The sequence below is a fragment of the Chiloscyllium plagiosum genome, unplaced genomic scaffold (assembly GCF_037043375.1).
Source record: "Chiloscyllium plagiosum isolate Xiang-an unplaced genomic scaffold, Cpla_swu_hap1 HiC_scaffold_21, whole genome shotgun sequence".
Taxonomy (NCBI): Eukaryota; Metazoa; Chordata; class Chondrichthyes; order Orectolobiformes; family Hemiscylliidae; genus Chiloscyllium; species Chiloscyllium plagiosum.
In genome coordinates, this window is record NW_028270159.1 from 29,706,251 (window position 1) to 29,731,676 (window position 25,426).

General features: G+C 40.5%; 1 protein-coding gene across 1 annotated transcript in view; it reads right to left on the reverse strand.

Annotated features, from left to right (window-relative positions):
- The window catches only part of LOC122564812 (uncharacterized), a 107,387-nt gene that overhangs the window by 27,300 nt on the left and 54,661 nt on the right, over positions 1–25,426 (reverse strand). The window contains exons 8-11 of the mRNA XM_043720095.2: positions 19,287–19,400; positions 18,725–19,183; positions 16,541–16,609; positions 6,107–7,088 (exon numbers count right to left, since the gene is read on the reverse strand). Of these exons, the coding sequence (XP_043576030.2) occupies positions 6,107–7,088; positions 16,541–16,609; positions 18,725–19,183; positions 19,287–19,400 (1,624 nt within the window). The remainder of the gene's footprint in view (positions 1–6,106; positions 7,089–16,540; positions 16,610–18,724; positions 19,184–19,286; positions 19,401–25,426) is intronic.

Genomic DNA, 25,426 nt, shown 5'->3' on the forward strand with positions numbered 1-25,426 from the left:
GTGTTAGCCATTTCTGCCCTGGGAAATAGTCTCTGGCTATCAACTCTATCTATGCCTCTCATTATCTTGTACACCTCAATTAGGTCCCCTCTCCTCCTCCTTTTCTCCAATGAAGAAAGTCCGAGCTCAGTCAACCTCTCTCCATAAGATAAGCCCTCCAGTCCAGGCAGCAGCCTGGTAAACCTCCTCTGAACCCTCTCCAAAGCATCCACATCTTTCCTATAATAGGGTGACCAGAACTGGACGCAGTATTCCAAGTACGGTCTAACCAAAGTTTTATAGAGCTGCAACAAGATCTCACGACTCTTAAACTCAATCCCCCTGTTAATGAAAGCCAAAACACCACATGCTGTCTTAACAACCCTGTCCACTTGGGTGGCCATTTTAAGGGATCTATGTACCTGCACACCAAGATCCCTCTGTTCCTCCACACTGCCAAGAATCCTATCCTTAATCCTGTTCACCTTTCAAATTCGACCTTCCAAAATGCATCACCTCGTATTTATCCAGGTTGAACTCCATCTGCCATCTCTCAGCCCTTCTCTGCATCCTGTCAATGTCCCATTGCAGCTTACAACAGCCCTCTATACTGTCAACGACACCTCCGACTTTTGTGTCCTCTGCAAACTTGCTGACCCATCTTTCAATCCCCTCATCCAAGTCATTAATAAAACTTACAAACAGTAGAGGCCCAAGGACAGAGCCCTGTGGAACACCACTCACCACTGATTTCCAGGCAGAATATTTTCCTTCTACTACCACTTGCTGTCATCTGTTGGCCAGCCAATTCTGTATCCAGACAGCTAAGTCCCCCTGTATCCCATTCCTCCTGACCTTTTGAATGAGCTTACCATGGGGTACCTTATCAAATACCTTGCTGAGGTCCATGTACACCACATCCACAGCTCGACCCTCATCAACTTTTCTAGTCACATCCTCAAATCATCCTACACAATCACCCAAGGCTAGAATTGAACCTAAAAGTAATTGTTCCCATTAATTTTATCTACAGAATCCAAATGGAAACAGCCGAACAAGCACAAAAAATTATGGCAATCCAGACATAAGTTACATCATGCTATCAGAACTCCTGTGACCTTTAATATTGATTTAAATTTATTTTTATATTGGATGGTGATCCGGTCCACAAAACTAGCCACACCTGTTGTATAAAGCAATGGTTGTGAAAGAGTTAATACTGAAGATGCATTGAGCTCCATCAAAAAACAGTCTATGGATGGAGTATCAGACATTCTTGTACAAGGGCACAATGGAAATAAATGCTCACCTCTGGTTCCTGATAGGCTTCAGTAATTATGCCGAACTAGTCAATGTAACTTGTATCTATTACTGTGATGCCATAAAGTACCTCTCATTATACCTCTATTAGGATTCACCAGTAGTCTATCCTATTCTATCTAGGCTTTCCTCCAATTTAACCTCTACTTTAAAAATATTTAAAGATTCTGTGCTCAATGCCTTATATGAAGGGAATTAATACATCTTCATTGAATGCGCTTTCATTTTGATTTTAAAGCAATAATTCTGTTCATTAAGAAACCTTGTTAATAGATTATGTTATTTAAAACCTGAAAGAGTTTAGATTAGATTACTTACAGTGTGGAAACAGGCCCTTCGGCCCAACAAGTCCACACCGACCCGCCGAAGCGCAACCCACCCAGACCCATTCCCCTACATTTATCCCTTCACCTAACACTACGGGCAATTTAGCATGGCCAATTCACCTGACCTACACATTTCTGGACTGTGGGAGGATACCAGAGAACCCGGAGGAAACCCATGCAGACATGGGGGGAATGTGCAAACTCCACACAGTTAGTCACCTGAGGCGGGAATTGAACCCGTTGTTATTCAATTGATCATTTGAAGTATTTTTGTTTTACATTGTGACCCATACTTTTAGTGGTATGAGAGCAATGGTGCACTCCTCAAGTCTCTGTCTTAACAATACATAATTAACAAACCCAGTACATGAGTCAGCACATTGATTTTTTTGTCACATTCCATGATTAAAAAAAACTATTTATTTAGAAATAGTAGACTAGACACTTGCTTAGAAAATGCATATTTCTATGACAGCTGTATTTAAGAAAAGCTGATACAAAGCTTAAGTACGTCAAGAGTAATATTGAAAGCAAAGTAGAAATGTCTGTGTTTTATTACTATCTACCTAATAGAACTGGCTTATGGATGATTTTATGTTTGTGGTTATATAAATGCATTAAATGTGAAATTTGATAATAATCTAACCTGTGTGATTTCAAGTATCAAACTTCTCAATTGGGCCTTAAAGTCAGAAACCCCATCCCAGATTGATTAATATTCCACAAAGCAATGCTTTAAATGTGTGTAATAACAAGTGTCACATATTATTCATGATAGACTAGTCAATCACCCTGCACTGACACAGATATCAAAGAGTCATGGAGAATAGCAGGGTAATGGAGAATATGAGAAATGGGTTAGAATGTTTATCATAGTAATGGGAGCCCAGAGACATGTAAGCAAACTGTCTCATTCCCAGCCAAATAATAAAATAAAATAATTTTCAAAGCATCATCAAACCATCAGGAAGTTCACACATTTTTATAAACTAACTCCTGGCCTACAGCTCTGGTTTATGGTTATTATTATTATTATTATTAATAATAATAATGCATACAGAGGAACAGTTCCTCTCAATTTCCTTCCTGAAAATGGTGATATTAATTGTCTTTGCTGAGAGGAAATCAGTGCCAAAGAGCAAAACAACTTTAATGGAAAAGTACCACTTCTGACCTTGACTGTCATTAGGTGTGAAAACTGACTTCTATGTCAATACATAAAATTTTGGGATGGTTAAGGAGAAGAATGTCTGTCAGCCTCTTCCTGAATGAGTATTAACTCTGTCATTTCCCACATTAATGTGATTAAATAGTTTTTAAGTACAATAAATGTAATAGCCCTTCCAATAACACCCAGCTAATGAAGGCGAAAATAGTTCCCTTTCACTTTGGGATTAATGCAAAAGAGCTCTGTTACTTTAGTAAATAGCGTAAATTCATTCCAACGCACTCAGGTATGGAAACTGAAAAAACTTGGAAACCCTCAGTAGTTTAGATATCACTTGTGCTAAGAGAGAAAAGAGTCAAGACAGCGTCTACAACAAGGAACTTTTGGCTTAGATCTTTGTGGATATGCGACAGATCCTTGCTTTAGCCAAACAGGCCTGGCACCAGTCACACCTTCATATCCATCTGCCACTATTTTCAGTGGGATGAAGGATAGGGCAACTGGAATGCATACATTATGTAGTTATGGAGATAGCAGCATTATGTAAAGTGCAGCTGCTCTCACTCAGAAGCAGTTTTAGCCTCCCAGATTCTGAAATATTATTTATTGGTTTTATGATTTTGAGGAAGAGATCTAGATCTACTGGAGCTCTTTGCAGAGGTCAAAGTTAGCTTTCAAAATGCTCAGAGTCCCTTTGGATTTGTTAACAGTAGATATGTATGTGCATAAAATGTGACTAAGGTTTGTGAAGCTATTAAGCTGTCAAGTCATTCAAATACCTTGCTCTTCAAATTTTGGGGAAAAAACGTCTGCTGTGCCTCCCGGTGTAAAACGTTTGGCATTTGTTGACATAAGTCTGAAGGATGTCATTATTGTACCAGTGCTGCTTCCAGCTTCTACAATCTACCATTTTCACTTTGGGGTACGGTGGGCTGTGAATGCACAGATGACTGACAGTTTCAAGTAGTTACAAGATCTTTGCTATCTTTGTGGGACTATAAATAAAAACTGCAAGGACTGTGGATGCTGTAAGTCAGAAACAAAAACAGAAATTGCTGGAAAAGCTTAGCAGATCTGGCAGCACCCATGGAGAGAAATCAGAGTTAATGCTTTGGGTGCAGTGACCTTTCCTCAGAACTTCTGAGGAAATGTCACTCGACCTGAAATGTTAACTCTGATTTCTTTCCACAGACGACCTGAAATTAAGGGGAATCAAATGTCCAGCTATATCAGTGAGATGTGGCTTTTCAAACCATCCTTTATGTTGAAATTATAGCTGTTGACTACATAAGCAATAATCCTTACCAGTTGTAGAAACTTTCTACTGCATTTCAGTATAGAAGGGGACCACGCAGCCCATCTGCCTGTACTATATAATTCATGATGAAAACACAACCTCATTAGTCCAATTCCCCATAGCCTTACCTTATAAAATTCTCCAGAAAAGAATTTATGACTAACGATGCAACTTTCTTTCCCAATGCCAAGTACTAACACAGCAAAACACACGTTTTTGTCACCAATTTGTAACAGTGAACCATCGTTGACATTTCCACAACAGGAAAGACTACTTTGACTGGGTGGGATTCCTGTTTTCATTTTTCCTCTGCTTAAACTTATCTGTTGTGCAAGAGTAAGGCATAGAAAAAGAGTCAGTAGTGGGGAGGCAACAATTGGGATATGAGTCATAGAGCATAGCAACGGGCCATTCAGCCCATCATGTTTATTTCATAAATCCCTACAGTGTGGAAACAGGCCCTTCGACCCAACAAGTCCACACAAACCCTCCGAAGCGTAAACCATCAGACCCATTCCCCTACCATATTATCCTAAATTTCCCCCTGACTAATGCACCTAACCTCAACATCCCTGAACACTATGGGCAATTTAGCATAGACAATTCACCTAACTTGTATATCTTTGGATTGTGGGAGGAAACCGGAACATCCAAAGAAAAACCCACGCAGACACGGGGAGAATGTGCAAACTCCACACAGACAGTCGCCCGAGGCTGGAATCAAACCTGGGTCCCTGGCGCTGTGAGGCAACAATGCTAACCACTGAGCCACCGTGCTGCCAAACAAATACCAAATTATGCTAATCCCATTTACTTGCACTTGTTCCATAGTTGACTGTGCCCTGGCAGTTTCAGTGCTCATCCAGATGCTTCTTAAACATCACAAGAATACTTACCACCCCCACCCTCTCAGGCAGCACATTCCATATTTCTACAATTTCACTCAAAAATATGTTACAGCTCAGAAAATCAGTAAGTGCATTGTGCATTAGTCTATATCGTGACGACTCTCTGAAAATGCTATGCCCTTATTTCTATTGCCCTGCTTTATCCTCATAACCTTCCAAATATTTCTTTTATCCAATTCTCTTATAAGTATATTTTACAGTTGCTTTGAAAAGATTTTTCGAAAAAGACTCCATCCTATTTCTAAGCATCTCCCCACAACAGGAATTACTTTGGAGTCATATGCTTTTTAATACTTTGCTTGAACAAAATAACAATGGGAGTGTGTTACATTTAAACACTGTGCTTAAAACAAAACTAACTCGCATAATTATTTGCCGTTCCTCCCAAAAAACTTAGAAAACTACTTTTGTGCACATTCTGTCCATACAATTATTTAATTCCAAAGGGAATAGAACTAGGGAATAGTATAGAACTTTTCTTAATTAATAGCTTGTGGAAGTTTTGAAAAGTTTCATCGCTGCAACGTCAGGCACTGATGAAGGTGTGGGAAGCTATGTTTAATATTTTTAATCTTATTAATACCAAAGACAGTGAACATTATAGTTAGCTAATGGATATTAGCCCAAAGTTCAGATAAAGAGAACCATGTTTTTTTATAATTTTGATCTTATGTACTTCACAGCTGGCGAATGCTTTTGAAATGAAGTCACTGTTGTGGTGTAGGGAAAAGCAACAATCTATTTGTGTTCAGTTAGGTCCCATAACAACAGAGGTACTTGACCAGAAAATCTGTTTCAACAGTGTTGCTTTAGAATTGTTGGCTAACATACCAGGAGATACCTGTTCTTTCTGGATGAGCAACAACAAAGCTTATACAACCACGTGCAAGGGTAGCTGAGCAATGAGTTTGCCATGTCATCCAAAAGACAACTCATACAGCAATACAACACTCCTCAGAACCTCACTGAATTGTAGACTAGATCATGTTCTCAGGTTTCTGGAGTGCATCTAAAAGGCACAGCCTTCTGACTCAGGGAGTGAGTGCAACCACCTTCCAATTATATAAAAGTCTCACCCCTTATTCTAGGTAGAATTAAAAGAACAGACCGTTTACTGGTTCCAATGGTTGCAGCTGACGAATGAAATGGCTGGCTTGTGGTACAATTAGAATTCCAAACTGGTTCTGAAGAATACTTCGCCGTATCTTTACTCAAGTAGTGCAGATATGTCCTCAGTGATGGCAGAGTGGAATTCCTTGTTAACAGGGGAAGTTGCTCCTGTGTGAAAGTAGTTGCTTTTCCTGGATTTGTTGAGCGAGATATCTCCAGTGAAGAATTAACATTGCTTGTTAGTGCTGTGCCACCCACTGTTGAGGAAACATCAGTAAGATTCAAAGCAACTTCCACTGGAGTAGAATATTGTGTAAGGACAGGTATGTCCAGGGACGGAGAACTTAGAGCTAAAGGTGTTAAAGTTGGGAATGCGTTCATGGTAGATATTGTTGGGATCGTACGCAGTGTCTGAGGTGGCAAGGGTCTTACTGAAGACATTGATGGAGATAGGAGAGATTTCATTGTAGATGCTACTGGAGATGGTAAAGATCTCTTTGCAACTGGTGCTGAAGATGAAAAAGGTTTCACTGCAGATATTACCCAAGATTGAAAGGGTTTCACTGTGGATACTGTCTGAAATGGAAACAATTTCCCTGTAGACATTTCTGAAGATCGAAAAGGTGTCTCCACTGCCAATGCTGAAGGTGAAGAGGGTCTCACTGTTAGCATTGTTGCAGCTGGAAATGGTTTCACTGCAGATGTTACAGCAATGTTTAAAGTTACAAATGCTGCTGGGACTGAAGACTGTGAGTCAAGTGATATTATTGAGCTAGCTGTTACAGGCAATAATTTGATTCCTCTTGAGGATTGAGAATAGGAATGATGCAGATGTTTAGACTTCACTGAAACTGACGGACATACAATAGCTGTCAGAATGTCTGAATGGACGGTGTGTTCCTCTGGTGCCAAACTTGTGGGAGCAGAGATGTCGGATGCTGCTAAGGAACAATCATCTGTCAGCTGATCTTGCACTGGTGCTAAAAAACATAGAATTTAATTAAAACAGGCATCTATGTTCTTGGGCAGAGTGAACGAAAATTATTACAACCTTCTATTACAGAAAACAAACATGCAGCAGCCCAGGAATTACTTGTGATTAATTTACAGTGTTGTTCATAAATTAGAGAGTCGAAAATTCTCCAGCATCTGCAGTCCTCACTTCCTCCTTCATAAAATATATTAAATCTAATAGATCTTCAATACATATTTGCAATTCAAATTTCTGAGCTGCACTATTTAATTGCAATCTCTCAGGTTTACAGCTGCAAATTCAATCTTCAGTAACTGTCTAGAAATGTAGCTATGGGATAAATAAACTCTAAAATATGTAAACCCTGAAAGGCATTGAAGTGCAGGATGAAGCAAAGAAATCGGTCCACAAATAAATAATATGAAACATTGAAACAAAATTCAAACTAAAAGCCTCACTACTTTGATCTCCACGATTGCATTCATCTTCCAAAATACACAGCAACACTATTCCAAACTTCTATACAAAAGTTGCTACCGTCTGGTAGGAAATATCCCAGTGATACATGCATTGTTTCAAAATTGTATGCGATTAGCGAAGATATAAATGTAGAGAACTACGTACCAAATACAATCCCTGAAGAGAAAACATTTCTGGTAATACAAACTGAACTGTTTGATTCAGGGTGGAAGTTCTGTTTGCAAATACAGTAAATTGCAAGCATGGAAATTCTCAAGTGTTCACTGGTGAGGCTCAAGATGGGCTGATCTGTGATATGAAAAGCTTAACTGTTAACAGTTTCTAACTTGATGCTTGGTGGATTTTATCCAGTGGATAGAAGAATAAAGAATTAAATGCTGCAATTAAAACAACAATGCCTGCATCGATGCTGCATCCTGCACCCGGGCTGAACTGGAGCAGTTCATCGATTTTGCACACAACTTCCACCCTGCCCTCAAGTTCACTTGGTCCATCTCGGACACCTCCCTCCCCTTTCTTGACCTCTCTATTTCCACCTCCGGCAACAATCTCCAGATGGACATTTACTATAAATCCACAGATTCTCACAACTACTGGACTACACCTTCGCCCACCCAGCATCCTGTAGAATTCCATCCTGTTCTCCCAGTTCCTCACCTGCGCTACATCTGCTTGGACAAGGATACATTCCACTCCCAAGGATCCCAGCCATCCACCTATTTGGAACAGCCTGCTTTTTCCTCCCTCTGTCATCCAGACAGCTCTTCACCTCCCACAACTCCTCCATTCCCCATTCCACTGCTCTAAACTTCCCCCCCCTACTCTACACACAATACAGACAGGGTCCCCCTTATCTTCACCTACCACCCACCAGTCTCCGCATCCAACACATCATCCTTAAACACTTCCACCAACTCCAACCTGACCCCATCATGAAGAATAGCTTCCCCTCCACACCCCTCGCTGCCTTCCTCAAAGAGCATTCACTTCAACAGTCCTTGGTTCACACCGACTCTCCTCACCGACTCCCTCCCGAACCCCCAGGTACCTTCCCCTGCAACCAGAAAAGATGCAAAACCTGCCGGTACACCATCCCCCTCACCTCCATCCAGGGCCCCAAATAGTCCTTCCAGGTGAGACAGAGGTTTACCTGCCTCTCCTCCAACCTAGTTTACTGCATCAGGTGCTCCCGATGTGGTCTTCGCTACATCGGGGAGACCGAGTGTAAACTCAGAGCACGTTTCTCAGCCGGGCTATCAGGGGCCGACTGGACCTCCCAGTCACCGGCCATTTTAATTCCCTTTCCCATTCCCTTTCCAACATGATCATCCTTGACCTCCTCCAATGCCACAATGAATCAGATCACAAATTGGAGGAACAATACCTCATCTTTCATCTGGGCAGCCTACAGCCCAAAGGACTCAACACTGAGTTCTCCAATTTCAAATAACCTTCCTTCCCCTTTCCCAACTCTCTCTAAAGCCCTTCCCTCTCCATTCTGTTGCTCTGATTGACTTAGCTACCAACCGGATTCATTCCTCCCATCGTCCAATCAGGTGATACCCACTACCTGTGTTCACTTATCCATACCTCTACACCTGAAACAGTGACCTCTCCACCTCCTGATGCAGCCTCCTGCCTATCTACAATGGAGAGAATGACCTGTCACTAACCACAAACCTGCAGTAGGCAAGGAACAAATTCAAATGAACTGACATTGGTGTACATAGTGTACATACTCTCCTTGACCTACAGTTCATATTGGGTGTGAAAACAGGGCTGTTCTTAAATGGTGACGGGCTGGAACGTGTTGGATGTCAAAGGGACTTGAGTGTCCTTGAAAGTTAATGTGTTAGTACAGCCGCTCTGAGGAAGAGTCACCAGACCCGAAACATTAACTCTGATTTCTCTTCACAGATCTACCAGACCTGTTAAGCTTTTCCATCAATTTCTGTTTTTGTTTCTGATGTCTTCACAGCAACCAATTATAAAAGTAGAGTACATTGGCCTTTATTGTAAGAGGATTTAAATAAAAGAGCAAAGGTTTTTTACGGAAAATATGTAGCGCTTTGTTGAAACTACACAGGGAGTATAGTGTGCAGTTTTCATCTCCACACCTACAGAAAGATTTATTTACCATGGAGACAGTGTGATAAAGGTTCAACAAATTAATTCCTAGGATGGAAGAAAAATTAAATAGACTAGGCCTGTATTCTCAGGGCTTTAGAAGAATGAGAGGTGACCTCATTCACACATGGAAAATTCTTCCACAACTCAGCTGGGTAGATGGGAAGGATGTTTCCTCTGGCTGAGTGGTCTTGAACCATGGGACACAGTCTCAAAATAAAGGGCTCTGATGAGGAGCACTCTGAGGGTGCTGGAATCTGTGGAATTCTCTACCTCAGAGGACTGTGAAGGCTCAGTTGTTGTGTATTTTCAAGACTGAGATTGATAGATCTCTACAAATTCAAAATATCAAAAAAAATGCAGATAGTGCAATGATACTGGTGCCAAATTAGAATATCAGCCCCAATCTCACTGAAAGTTGAAGTGGCTTCAAAGGATTAAATGACCCCCTCCTGCTCTTACTGTCTCCATCTTTATGTGCTTAAGCAGTAAATGGAGGCTATGTTGACTCATTTTAAGCTTATTCAGACAGAATGGCATACATATTTGAGCCGACTGTGGATATAACCTTATGCCAGTTCACCATGCTTTTCTCTGTTTTGTACCAAATGTTTCTCAAAGAAGAGAGAAAAAAAAACTTCCCTTGCAGCTTAAACCTCTTTTGACTCAAACAGTGAATTACAAATATTATTTATGATCCTTGGTTAGATTAGATTCCCCACAGAATGGAAACAGGCCATTCAGTCCAACAAGTCCACACCAACCCTCCGGAGAGTAACCATTCCCCTACCCTATATTTACCCCTGACTAATGCACCTAACAGTATGGGCAACTTAACATGGCCAATTCACCTGACCAGCACATCTTTGGATTGTGGGAGCACTCAGAGGAAACCCACGCAAGACGCAGGGAGAATGTGCAAACTCCACACAGAGAGATGCCCGAGGCGGGAATCAAACCCGGGTCCCTGGCGCTGTGAGGCAGCAGTGCTAACCACTGAGCCACTGTACTGCCCAGTGGTGGTACAGTGTAGATCATGTCGTAAAATTTTGTTTAGTAATCATATGGGCCTTAAATTGGGGGTGGTGTATCTTGTAATAATTACCTGACCAATCGCTTCAGAAATGCAGAAGTTGCATGACCACTTCTACAGGCCTTTTCATAGGGCTGCTCTTTCAGCCATTCTGACTGCAGTAACTTTTTGGCAAACGCAAGCAGTGGAACGGCATCAGAATCCAATCTGGAAGATTGCCTATTCTGGTATTTGCAAACCACAACCATGGGCCCCAACAACACAGACACAGACACAGTACAAGTTCCAGATCCCATATCCAAGATTGCGTGCAAAGTATGGACATTAAGACTAACATGAGCTTTCAGCAATAAATTCCCAAACAAGGGAAAACCATTTAAGCTCGTATAAATTGAAGCCAAGCTTTCAGAATTGTGAGCGATAAAGTGAATATAAATATTTCTGTAAAAACTGACGGTCATTTTTGTTTGCTCACTTTGCAATCTATTGATGCAGTTAGTTCACTGAAAACAGTCAAGTTATCCTTTCTTAAAGGGAAAGTTTAAGAGCAGAACATTCTATCTGACATAATCCCACTTTCTTTCTTACAAATTTAAATCTTTTGAAATATTTACATTCCCTCTATTTAATTTACGACTGCAATTTAAAACCCTAACAACAACCTATTAAGAAATGACAGTGAAGCCAAACATAAGCAGTCAGTTTTAGTCAGCATGGCTTCATATTCAAACATTTCAGAGAATGTCCATTTCACCAGCTGAAATTCAACATTTCATGTTCATTTCTAATGAAAGCATGACAAAGTGGATGGAAGTAGTTATAATACTATATTAAGTTATTACTTGATTATATCTGTTTCACCTAATTGTCACAGATTTTGTGGTCAACAGCGAAAAAAAGGCTGCCATCAAAAAAGCAATGCATAAAGATTAAGCAAAAAATTAACTTTGTCCATCCCAGTCCAACACTGGCACCTCCAAATCATGGTTATCAAGGATTGAGTAGTTCTATACACATAGCTTATCTTATTCAAATGAAACTTTGAAGATGGAGCCAGCTGTGGAGCCTAAGAGCAATACAGGAATCAGGCAGACTTATCCAGACTGGAGAATTGTCCGAGAGAAGCAATACGATGTAAGTTTAAATCATTTTACAGAAAGTGATTGATGAACGGATTAAGGTAGAGGCTGAAATATCAAAATCAGGTTTTAAGAAAAAAAAATGTTGTTACTTAAATTATACCTTGTCAAATATTCAGACAGAATGTAGTTCCACACTTGTAAAAATTAGGTTTTCAACCTCAGAACAAATGTTCAGCAATACTTATGACTTAATATTCTCTTAAGAACAATTATATCTCAATAAATTAGATTTTAACTTATCTTTGATATTTATAGCAACAGCGCACAAAAAGTTTGAATTCATGTCAACCTATTGAGTCCATGCTGATTGCAAGTGGGAAGATTCCAACAGTATACACTTTGGAACAGCAGGGCAGTAGTGACTGCTGCACCTTAATTCCTCTGTTTAATTCTAGATCATTGTTAGTTCTACTCAGCAATGGCAAATATTGACAATTTGTCATCCTCCAACCACAAACTCCCGGCCAATGGTACCTTCTGGTACACTTTTATAACAATTTTCCACATGCTATGGCTGAAGTCCTAGGATCTAGGATTTAGAATTGAATCCAGGAGCATAAGTTTCTTTTCACTGAATACATCAGTCCTTGGATTTGTGGGTCTTAAATTATAATTAAATGGGTTTAACCCTGTACTGAGTGTAAACGCCATTAAATTTAATTCCTCATTACTTGAAGCAGGTGGATCTTGTCACCATCTTTAAGGGAACAAATTATTTGTGAGGAAAAACCTGTATTATTTGTAATGGTGTCTGGGTGTGTCCGGATTTTTAAAAAGTTAGCTTTAGAAAATATTAATAGCCATTTTGTTTTCTGTGTCAATACAGGGAAGGTCCATGAGGTTTCAGGAGTGAATCCCTTTCCATTTTGACATTAGACTGACAAGATATAACATAAAGAGTTCCTTCATCTCTAATATCTCAAAATGCCTAAAGCCAATCTCAGAAGAGCACAGTGAATGTTTCCACTTCCCACATTACTTGTAGCCTTTTTATAAAAATGTCTAGCCCAAAGTCTCAGAATATTAACCTGGCACTCTGTATTACAAGTTCAGTGGCTTTATCACTAAGACACTATCTCCGCTTAGGAAGAACCCAATGCACAAGCATTGATTTTGGACTAGCAATTATGACTGCATTCGCAAATGATGGTAGCTATTACATTGCAGTATTGTCTCACTCCCAGCAACGAAACAAACGACTAGCTCATGAAAACAATGAACATTAAAAATGGAACAAACAAAACATTTTCACTTATAGTTTTCCATTGGTTCAATAGGGAGTCTGCTGGATTTTAACCAAACAGAAAATTCAAGGCTAAAGGTTTTCATTTCCTCTTTATACATTTTTAAACCTATTAATGTTGTCTATTTAGTAATTAAACAATAAACTCAAAACTCAAACTTAAAATCACAACTTCGAGGAATCAGGGAAATAGTTTTTAAAAGTTTTTAAAAATATTAATTGAAACCAGAAACGAAAGCATCTATAATGTAATGAGCATTCCATTTAATCAATTACATTTCTGACTGCTATGCTAACTCCCATCAATCCAATGAACAAATAAACTTTTGTGTGAACAACCTGGCAGTGTTTAGAACAAGTGACTGTAGTCCCGCGGGTCCAGGGGTGACATACGTTTCTTGTTGATTCATGATGCACGTGCAGGAACTGCTTCAGTTCCGGTCTGGAATTGTTTTGTTTCAAGACATGTGCAGCAGCGTGTATCAGTCAAAGTTGGAATCCAGCCTAGAAGCCGAAGTTACTTCATCAAACTCGGAGAAAAACTAATATAATTTCAGAGTTTCTATCCCACCATTTTTATAAATTCTGGGTTATATACAAGAGTACGTTTGTAAGGCTCTGGTCCAAATCTAGGAGCCCGACAGATTGGAGCATGGGTTAGCAATAGAGCTGAAATCTATATCCAATGCACTTTTCTGGTGACAATCACCCTGTCAGAGGCACAGCCACATCATATTATGGCTATCATGTGCGGCTTAAAGCTGATGCAGCACTGGGATAAAGAATGGAGGAACGTCACTAATTAACTAACTCTAACAGGCTTGACACAGGCCTTAGACTGAATGGCTTCCTTCTATTCCATATCCTTCTCTAATTTTTGAGTCTATTGATTTGAAAAGGCCAATCTTTTTCATCCTCTGTTCTAGAGTCATGCATTGGAAAATTCAATCCTCATTTGTAATTGCTATTGTACTCTATTGATTTTAAGCAAGAATAACAAAATGGGGCAGTAGTTAATTAGATAACATGCCTGAAGATTGGAAATTTGGATTGTGGTTGCTTCATGATATGGGAAAACATTAAAATTTCTGTCAGTTGGCTTTCACTGACAACAGAATGAGCAAATCATAAAGAATCAGAAGGACTGGAATGAAAATCCTGAACTGTTTGCATCATAACGTAAAACATTTTCTTAAGTGTAAGGGAACTTTCTACAACAGTGTGATCATGGTCTTTTTGTTGATTTCAAGGATTCAACATTAGAAACTCAATCTTGGTGCTTACAGTGCCAGTGTTTGTGGGTGCATATATTTATTTGCATAAATCACCAGGGCTCCTTCAGACACTGGAAACCAGCAAAGGTTGAAGAAAGAAAATGATAGCATTTTGCAGCGCATTCTGTACTGTAATTGACAGAGAAGGTTGAATTTCAACTCCATTTGTCAATATCAATACCCCACGCACAATAAATCAACAAGGACTGTTAGAATGTGAATCGAACTGTGTCCTCTTATTTTACCTCATTAATATTGTTAGCATTTCAGTTACAGGTTCAAGACCCACTGAAATATTTGAACACAAACTGGGGTCACTTTCAACTAATTGGTCAATTTCCCACTTTGTTCTCTAAACTTTTCTTTTCATTGAAGGCAATGGAAGGTAATATTGAATAGAGTACAAAGTAGGCCTATTTCAACAAGAGGGAATCTAATCATTGACATCCAATAGCATTACCATTACTGAGTCCCCCATTAGCAACATCCTGGGGGTTTCCATTGACCAGAACATGAACTGGACTAGAATTTAAATACTGTGGCTGCAACAGCAAGTCAGACTCTGGGAATTCTTCAGTGAGTAACTCACCTCCTGACCCCTCAAACCTGCCTACAATCCACAAGGCACAAATCATGAGTATGATGGGATACTCCCCAACTTGTCTGAATGAGTGCAGGGTCAAAAACACTGACCATTCAGGTCAAAGTATCTCACTTGATTGGCATCCGGGTCACCATCTCATCATTCACTCCTCCTACTATTGATGTCAGTGGCAGCATCTCTACAAGATGCAAGGCAGTAATTCACCAACGAGGAGAAAGTGAGGACTGCAGGTGCTGCAGATCAGAGCTGAAAATGTGTTGCTAGAAAAGCGCAGCAGGTCCGGCAGCATCCAAGGAGCAGGAGAATCGACGTTTTGGGCAACTTTTCCAGTAATTCACCCACATTGAGGCTGAACAGGCTGGGCTGTTTTCCCTGGAGCATCGGAGGCTGAGGGGTGACCTTATAGAGGTTTACAAAATTATATGGGGCATGGATAGGATAAATAGGCCAAGTCTTTTCCCTGGGGTTGAGGAGTCCAGAACTAGAGGGCATAGGTTTAGGGTGAGAGGGGAAAGATATAAAAGAGATCTAAGGGGCAACTTTTTCACACAGAGAACGGTACGTGTATGGAATGAGCTGCCAGAGGATGTGGTGGAGGCTGGTACAATTGCAACATTTAAGAGGCATTTGGATGGGTAGATGAATAGGAAGGGTTTGGAGGGATATAGGCTGGGTGCTGGCAGGTGTGACTAAATTGGGTTGGGATATCTGGTCGGCATGGATGGTTTGGACCAAAGGGTCTGTTTCCATGTTGCACATCTCTGACTCTATGACTCTAATAGTACCCTCCAAACCTGTGATCGAGGTAGAAGGACAAGGGCAGCAGATGCATGGCAGCACCAGCACCTTAAAGTTCCCCTCCTGATTTTGAATTATCTCTCTCTTCCTTCAGACTGGATTAAAATCCTGGAACTGCCTTCCTAACAGCACCGTGGGTATACCTCATTCCCATGGACTGTACTGGTTCAAGAAAGCAGATCACTACCACCTTTTCCAAGGCAAGTACAGATGGGTAATAAATGCTGACCCACATCCTGTAAAACAATTTAAAAACAGGCAACCAATCCCATTCGATGAGTTTCCTACTTGTAGTGTTTCATTTATTTGAGCCTAGATACCTGCTCATAAATGTCACTAGATATTTTGATAAGCACATCTCACGTTCCTGACTATTGCCATGTCTCTTAAGATGGGTATGGAACAAGGTCAAACATACAACTCTTTGAGGTATAAGAATTTGTTGGGTCCATCTAGTGTTTAACCATGATGTTACACATAGAGAGCTGTTACCTTGCAGTGGATGCATTATAATCTATTTGGACCAGATCACAGCTCATTGGATGATCCACTATTACTCCCAAACACCAAAAGCCAATGGGTGTAATTTTTGCCTGATCTCCCCTTACCAAAATTAAGTCGGTCACAACTCCCACTTCATTGATCAACAGCACTGGGAACAAGATATATTTGGTCCTGTGAGATAGGGAAAGGATGGAAGGGGAGAGCTCATCAATACTTTTAAAACACAATATAGATGGAGTTTAAAGAAAACTTACCTTCAATATATACAGCTACAGATCTTTTTGCTGACCCTGCTTCATTCACAGCTTCACATTCATAAATACCTGAAATAAATAACCAGGTTATATTAACACAACTAATGTTGACCATCAACCCACTGGCAGATGGATCGAGACTCAACTAAAGCAAATGCTACAGAGGGCTCTCTCCTTTGAAGTAATATTCCTTTCAAATGTTTAATAACTTATAATTAACAGAGTTGAATAAGTGTAATAATGGAATGCATCATAAATATCACACAATACACTATTTCACATTGTAGAATTGGTGCTAAAGCAGGCACAGGGTACTGAGTTGGATGGTCAACCATGATCATATCAAATTATGGAGCAGCACTGAAGGACCGAATGGCCTACTCCTATTCCTATTTTCTATTCTTCTATATGGTTCCGCCATATCACCCATTTTTAATTCAAGAAAGAGAAACTTGCAGTCTGATGGCACAGTTAGAATAGTTACATAATAGCCATGATTCTCAAGGTCAGGCTGCAGGCATTTAAAATTAGCAGGCGGAACCTGCCTCTGGGAGTTCCACCACCCCTATCCCTGCCACCAGTAATTTTCACTGCCATGGGATAAAGTGCAAGCAGTGATCCTACACACAGCTCTCCCATTCTGGCTAGTTCCTTGGCAGGGTCAGCATCACGTTCGCCCTGTTCTGGAGAACACATTGTTCATGGTACCAATCCTGAACCATTGCCTGGTTTTGAAAGATACATGTAAAAGGTCTTATGCCCACTCCAGGGCCTCCATTCTCCTTTCCTGGCTTCCCTGCCCCAAGACTCCTTCCTGAACCTTCAATTTGCAGAAACAGATCTCTGGCCATTCGTCTCTTTGATACCAGTTTTCCAGATAGCCTCATTATGAATGTTTAGCTAGACTCTGAGACTTGGATTATTTCAGCAGGTTCTCTGCTTTGATAGGTTGAAGTTTAGCTGATTGACATTTCAATGAGTTTGTAAGGGCAATAATTATATTTTAAATCAGATTTATGAATGGGCATTCTTTTTCCCTTAGAATTCAAGACTGATCATTGTTATAATGTGGCTCAATGATTCTGTGCATAAGGCAAACTCGGTGAGTGGGCATAAAAAGAGCATGATAGTAGGTTAGTGAGACACTAGGGCATGGTGGGGGTGAGTGGAGTGATGAGGGAGAGGGAAAAGCTAGAGGAGCAAACTATTCGTACATCAACAGTCACAGGGAACTGAGTTGGGACTTCTAACCAATCAGTTTCAGCACTCACACATGCAAGACATTACTTTGATTTGCTTCCAGGATTAACAGTCTGACTCACTTGTGCCCCACCTTCCTAGAGCAAAAATTGCTTCTAACTATTGAAGTGGATTTGCCAAGTCAGTAAGTTTTCTGACTCATACTATCCATCTCATTTGCAATGTGCACTGAGTTTTAAACATTGCTGTAAACAAAGCAACTTTGTGTACACAATCTTACTCACCCATTTATCCTTATTGTTTATATCTTGTGCTGCATCCACTGGACAGCCATTTAATGGTTTTATGGTCTATCATCCAGTTTAGCCTGTGTCTCTGGATTATTATCCCAGGGATAACACCACCACAAGTCATCATTAACTATATGTTACTGTTTTAAATTCCTGCATAAACACTCATTGTGTAGACTTCAGGATTTGAAAGCTTGTGGAATTCATTGCCACGGAACGCAGTGAAGGCCGGGACGTTAAATGTCTTCAAGACAGAGATTGATAAATTCTTGATCTCACAAGGAATTAAGGGCTACAGGGAAAGTGTGGGTAAGTGGAATTGAAATGCCCATCAGCCATGATTAAATGGCAAGTGGACTTGATTGGCCGAATGGCCTTACTTTCACTCCTATGTCATATGGTCTTATTGTCTTATGGAAAACACATTTCACAGAAGGGCAGTGCAGTTAAAGTAGAAATAATGTTTTAGATCTGCAGAATTGTTGGTTTAGAATCCTGGTACTTCCTCCCTAATGACAACATGGGTCTATCGACAGCACATGGACTGCAGCAGTTCAAGAAGGCAGCTCACCACCACCTTCTGAAGGGCAACTGAGGATGGGCAATAAATGTTGGCCCAGTCAGCGATGCCCATGTGCTGCGAGTGAATTTTAAAAAATCACTATCCATTTAAAAATACCAGATTGGTACATACCTTCAAAACTTTGCATTGCCTTTCTTATTTTAAGTATTCCATTCTCTGTGAGAACGTTAGGCTGATTACTGGCAATTAAAGGCCTGTTCTTGAAGAACCAGAAGACATTAGGCTTTGGAATTCCAGACACATCACAGAACAGCGTAAATTCCAATCCATGACGAACCTGCGTTGAGGCATTGAGGAACAGAATACTAGGCGGGACTGCAGCAAGAGCAGCAGATGAAAGAAAACCAGAATAAAGAATACAAGAAGTGATGGGGGAATGGGAGCCAAAAGATGAAGATGACAGAAAGGTGAAGAATATAATGCAAAGAGCTTGAAGGCATTGGGCACAGACAGTGAGAGATGGGATACAGAGAAATAAAAAGGGAAAAGTTAAAAAGATGGAGCAACATTGTAAGACACAATGTGGGAACAGTAAGAAATAGAGAACAGAAAGGCATAACAGAATATGAGCTAAAATTAGAAATATAAAAAAAGTGTCAATTAGGGGACAAGAATAAACAGAATATAAAAATGTAGTGTCAAAAATCAAGAGATTATAAAGCTGTAGCAGTACCATGCACTTTTAATCTTCCAGTCCTTTCATCTTGTCCCAGTGTGCTTGAAGCCACACAATGATATAAGCCTTCATCAGTCAGATTAACCCTAGGAATCAGCAACATCTGGTGTCCTATAAGGTAAGGTTTAGCAGAAAGAATGTCAGTCGATAACTATAGCAACCTTTTGTTTTATCGTTCTGGGAATTCCTTGGGTAGGCAGTGGTCCTGTAACATATGACATCTGAGAAACACTAAGTTCAGAAGTGGGGCCAAATTTCTACTCCACCCACACAGAGGTTTGCCCTCCATCTTCCCATCAAAGGAAAAGAACAAGAATCGAAGGCTCTTCTTTCCAGGGCTGCTCTTGTACATTCCTTTCAGCGAGATCTAGAGGTAATGTTTTTAAGGATGCGATTGCAGGACACCCACTGAATCTGAAAATGAATGGAACTCAACGATTTAAAAATTGGACTGAAAATGGTTTTAACTTAACTATTTCTATTGTGGTGCACTTATTACTGCTCGTTAACATGCAGCCACTTTATGTTTGTACTAGGACTAATGTTCCTCAGCTAAACCCTGCCAATTTCTCCAGAGGCTTTGAATATAGCTGGAACCCAAATAAGCTGAATCACAACCTCAGCCAGGAATGTCCATTAGAGTTACAAGATTCCGAACTGCAGCTTGCAACCTTCATGATGTGACATGGCAGAGGGAGTGTTGCCATAGCAACAGTCTCCCTGCATTTCCGCTTCCCAAGGCAATTAAGAGGCATGATTTAAAATTCTTGGCTGGAACACTGAGTGAAGACTACAGTGACTGAATTGGGGTGAAGAATAAATCCAGATGGCTTCCATGAAATAAAACATTGGCACAGGTTTGACGAATCTATCTCTGTGAAGTAAACATTCCATCATTCCAACACTTTTCAAATAACCATTTCTAATTCCAGTTTGCACGGGCTCCATTTCTATCTGAAATGTATAACATCTCACAGTACAATTAAAGCAGCAAACAATTGGTTCGGCCACTGTTGGAATATCGCGTGCAATTCTGGTCTCCTTCCTATCAGAAGGATGTTGTGAAACTTGAAAGTGTTCAGAAGAGATTTACAAGGATGTTGCCAGGCTTGGAGGATTTGAGCAAAAGGGAGAGTCTAAATAGGCTCGGGCTGTTTTCCCTGGAATGTCAGAGACTAAGGGATGACCTTCTAGAGGGGCATGGATAGGAGATATAGACAAAGTCTCTTCCCTGGGGTGAGGAAGTCCAGAACTAGAGGGCATGGGTTTAGAGTGAGAGGGGAAAGATATAAAAGGGAGCTAAGGGGCAACGTTTTCATGCAGAGGGTGGTGCGTGAATGGAATGAGCTGCCAGAGGAAGTGATGAAGGCTGGTACAATTACAGCATTTAAAAGGCACCTGGTTAGGTATATGAATAGGAAGGGTTTGGAGAGATATGGGGCAAGTGCTGGCAAATGGGACTAGATTAGGTTAGGGTATCTGGCCAGCATGGACGAGTTGGACTAAAGGGTCTGTTTCCATGCTGTACATCTCTATGACTCTAATTGAGCAACAATATAAAAAGTTCCATCATGGGTCAATGCTCAATGAATTGATCTCAACTGCCCATAAGCAACAAGCCAGGGCAGAGAAAGAGAAGTTCTCTCCTGGTTTTATCCTAGTTACTGATATTGAAATGTCCATGATATTGACCACAAACAGAATCGGGTTAGGATGAGTAATCTGGGCTCACATATCAGGCTGGTAAACAGTCCAGGTACCAGAGAGTGAAGAGCACCTAAGAAGCTGTAAAGCAACCACAGTTAACAGCTTCAGGTAAGACAGAGAGAAGAAATAAGATTTGTATAAGACATGTATGGCACAGTGACTTGGTGGTTAGTACTGCTACCTCACTGTGCCAAGGACCTGGGTTCAATTCCAGCTTTGGACAACTGTCTGGGTGGACTTTGAATATTCTCCCTGCGTCTGCGTGGCATTCCTCTGGATGCTCTAGTTTCCTCCCACAGTCTAAAGGTGTGTAGTTAGATGGATTGGCCATGTTAAATTACCCCATAGTGTCCAGGGATGTGCAGGCTGGGTTGATTATCAATGGTAAATGTATAGATAGGGTGAGGGCCTGGGTTGGGCTGACTTGATGGGCCAGATGTCCTTTTTCTGCACTGTAGGATTCTATGTAATACATTAATTTAGCCTATGTCAGAGTGAAGCTTGTGTTTCTGCATGGGTAATATCTCATTGCTAATAAACAGCACTGTTGGTGATCAGCAGAAAGGGTTGGTGCTTTCCAAATTGTACTCTTTCCTGCTCACTCACCAGTCAAGTAATCCCTGAGGTATGTTAACTCTTCTTTTAACTTCCTTTCAATTTTTTTCTTATCGATATCATGCATTCACCACTAAAAGATATCTTATGGAAAATGCAGAAAGGGAATTAAAAGGAGCAAAAAGAACAATTCTTATCATGAGTCAGCAGATAACACTACGGCACTGGTTCAAACATGGTTAAAAGAGTTGAATTCCAGAGGTGAGGCGAGAGTGACAGCCCTTGACATTAAGACTGCATTCAACTGAGTGTTGCATTAAGGAGCCCTAGCAAATCTGGAATCAATGGGACAAACTCTCCACTGGTTGGAGTCAAACCTGGCAAATAACAAAGTGGGTATAGTTGTTGGAGGTCAGTCATGTCAACTCCCAGACATCTCTGCAGAAATTCCTCAGGGAGGTGTCCTAGGCTCAACCGTCTTCAGCTGCTTCATCAACAATCTTTCCTCCATCATAAGGTCAGAAGTGGGGATTTTCACTGTTAATTGCACAATATTCTTCAACTCCTCAGATATAGATGCAATCCATGGTCAAATGCAACAAGATCTGGACAACATTAAGGCTTGGGCTGAAAAGTGGCAAGTAACATTCGTGCCACATAAATGCCAGGCATTGACCACCTCCAATAAGAGACATTCTAACCATTGCCCATTGACGTTCAAACACTATCAATATCCTAGGGTTACCATTGGCCAGACACTCAACTGGACTCATCATATAAACACAGAGGCTTGGAACACTGCAGCAAGTAACTCACCTCCTGAATCCTCAAAGCCTGTCCATCATCTACAAGGCACAAGTCAGCAGCGCATTGGAATACTCCCCAATTGCCTGGATGGGTACAGCTCCAACAACACTCAAGAAGTTTGATACCATCCAGGACAAAAAGAGGCCCACTTGACTAGCACTACACTCACAAACATCCACTCCCTCCACCACTCACTCAGTAACAGCACTGTGTACTTTCTACAAGATGCACTGCAGAAGTTCACCAAAGATCCTCAGACAGCAGCTTCCAAGCCCATGACCACTTCCATCTAGAAGGACAAAGACAGCATATACATGGGAACACCACCACCTGCAAGTTCCCCTCCAAGCCATCCTGGAAATATATCGAGGTTTCTTCACTGTCACCGAGTCAACATCCTGGAATTCCTTCCCTAATGGCAGGTGGACTGCAGTGGTTCAAAAAAGGCATCTCACCACCACTTTCTCAAGGGCATCTTGGGTCAGGTAATAAATGATGGCCCGGCCAGTGGCACCCATGTTGTAAAGAGAATGGCTTCACTCCATCAAGTTAAAATATCATTTAGTTACAGAGATTACAAATACTTTAAATTAATTATTGATTGTCAGAACAAATTTGAAGAAATATGATCATATAAGAGCTTATCTTTATTCCTGTGTCTTCCTTCAGAGTTTTTAATTAAATGACGTTCTAATACCATGAATAAACAATGACACTATCCCCAGTGGCTGTGCAGGTCAGAGCAGCAAAGGAACCATTTTGAACAGTAAGTTCAGTTGTGAAGGAGACTATCATTTGTGTGACTGAAAAGTAAGAAAAATCGTTGTGGTTTTTTTTCTTCAAATAGAGGAGCTCAGTGCCCCAAAATTAACTCTCCCCTTAATATGGTACAGTGTATCAAACCCACAGACTGCATTATTCGGTGAAATCAGTTCCTGTGTCACCCACAGACACTGTGTACTGAAAATAAATTCCTCTTGGTTGGCTGTTGGAACCTATTTGTATTAATGCAGAGGCTATTGCTACTGGAATACAAAACTCCATCTTTCATTTTACTAATGTACCTCTCTGTGCAATCCCATAGGCTGTGTGCAATTTTACTACAAAAAGCCAAAATTTATCCCCTATCAGCCATTTTACACAGCACACAAGATCTATTCCAAGCACTGAATGCCAAGTTGGACTTTGAGTAAAAAAGCATTTAGAGAATGGAGGGTAATTGGACTAAAGTGCAAATCAAGTCAGCCTCCATTTTAACCATGCGTTTAAACCCCAGATGAGAGATTTTTGCACACAATCCAAGCTGATACCTTACACAGAATAATAGGAAGATTGCACCATCATCTGGATAACACAACAAACTCTGCCTAATTTCCGAAGAAAATGAAAGGTATCATAGCACATTTGTAAACAGCAAATGAGTTCTTCAAGAGACCTCGACAGCATTTAACATGTAGAGTCACCAAGTCATACAGCACAGAATTAGACCCTTCAATCCTCACCGACTAGAATCCCAAACTGATCTAGTCCCATTTACCAGCACTTGGCCCATATCCCTCTAAATCTTTCCTATTCATATACCCATCTAGATGCCTTTTAAATGTTGTAACTGTACCAGCCTCCACCACTTCCTCTGGCAGTTCCATACATTCAACACCCTCTATGTGAAAAAGTTACCCCTCAGGTCCTTTCTAAGTCTTCCTCCACTCACCTTAAAGCTATGCCCTCTAGTTTTGGAATGTGCCCCTCCACTCAACAAAAATCAGTAATAAATTAGTTGGTCATTGCCGTACCCAAATATATTGCTGTGTCTCTGCATATTACAATATGGATTACACTTCCAGTAGTAACTCTTCGGTTTTATTTGTGCTTTGGGACATCCTGAGGTCAGGAATGTCGTTCATTCAAAACCCTGGAGCCCTCTCCCTATTGTTCTGCGGATGTACCTACACCACATTGTCTGCTGCATTTCATAAAAGCTTCAATGGGATCATTTGGTATGGGCAACAAATGCTGACCGTGACAGTGATACATCCATGCAAAAAAAACAAATATGTGTCTTTTATCTTCCCTTTCGATATATTCTGCCACTTCCTGTGCCTGTAATTTGAGATGTTAGCTTGGTTGGAGTGAGGGTTTCTCTGCAGTTAAAGCTGATTGAATGGTAGATGCAAAACCAGAAGAATACAAGGAGTCACTATTCTTACAAGGGTATAGTTACAGTATGAGAATATAACATTGAGGTTTAACTGAAAAATGTAGACAAATAAATGTATAATAATGCAGGTTGTGACTGGAATACATCAATTTTACTGTTAGCACCAACACATAACCATTCAGCAGTAGTTCTGGCTTATGCCACAATTAAGTTTAAACATCATTAATCATATTCCTCCTGGATTTGCAGATCTGGCCAAACAACTCTTTATAGGCTTTGCCGGGAAATAACATCCCTTTGATCAGCCCTCTTACAGGGATCTGTCTTGATTTCATGCTAAAATCCATGAAGCTAGGAATATCCTAGCTACAATCATAACTCATTGATTCCAAATTGCAAATATGGATCTAAGAGGCCAATATTTTTGGAAACTGTATTTCTCAACATTGCAGTCAGTGCTGCTGGCAAGTACAGACACCACTGCTGGGCCAGTTTTCTAGCAAGGCATAGAAGTAGGGAAGTAGGCAGGGCTTTAAATGAGGGGTATCATTTAGGGGACAATTGAGTAGATTAAAGGGAAATGACATGGCAATAGATCAATGTAGCTATAAAGGTAATGATAATAAAAGTATGGCAGGAAGGGTCAGTGAGTGACAGCAGATAGGGCTAATAAACAAAAACAGTAAAGAAAATGCCAGATGTCACAGCTAAAATGCTATTGATGGGAGACTTACTTTATTTGCTGTTGTTATATAGCGCAAATAAACATTGTCTTAATTTTTAAATTAATTTATAATTCATTACTGCTGCATCATATGCCTGATGGACATGAATCTAACTAACCATCTAAACAGTCACATGATTGATGATTTTTGGTTGTGGTAAAAGTCACTTTGGGGATCTTTTCTCT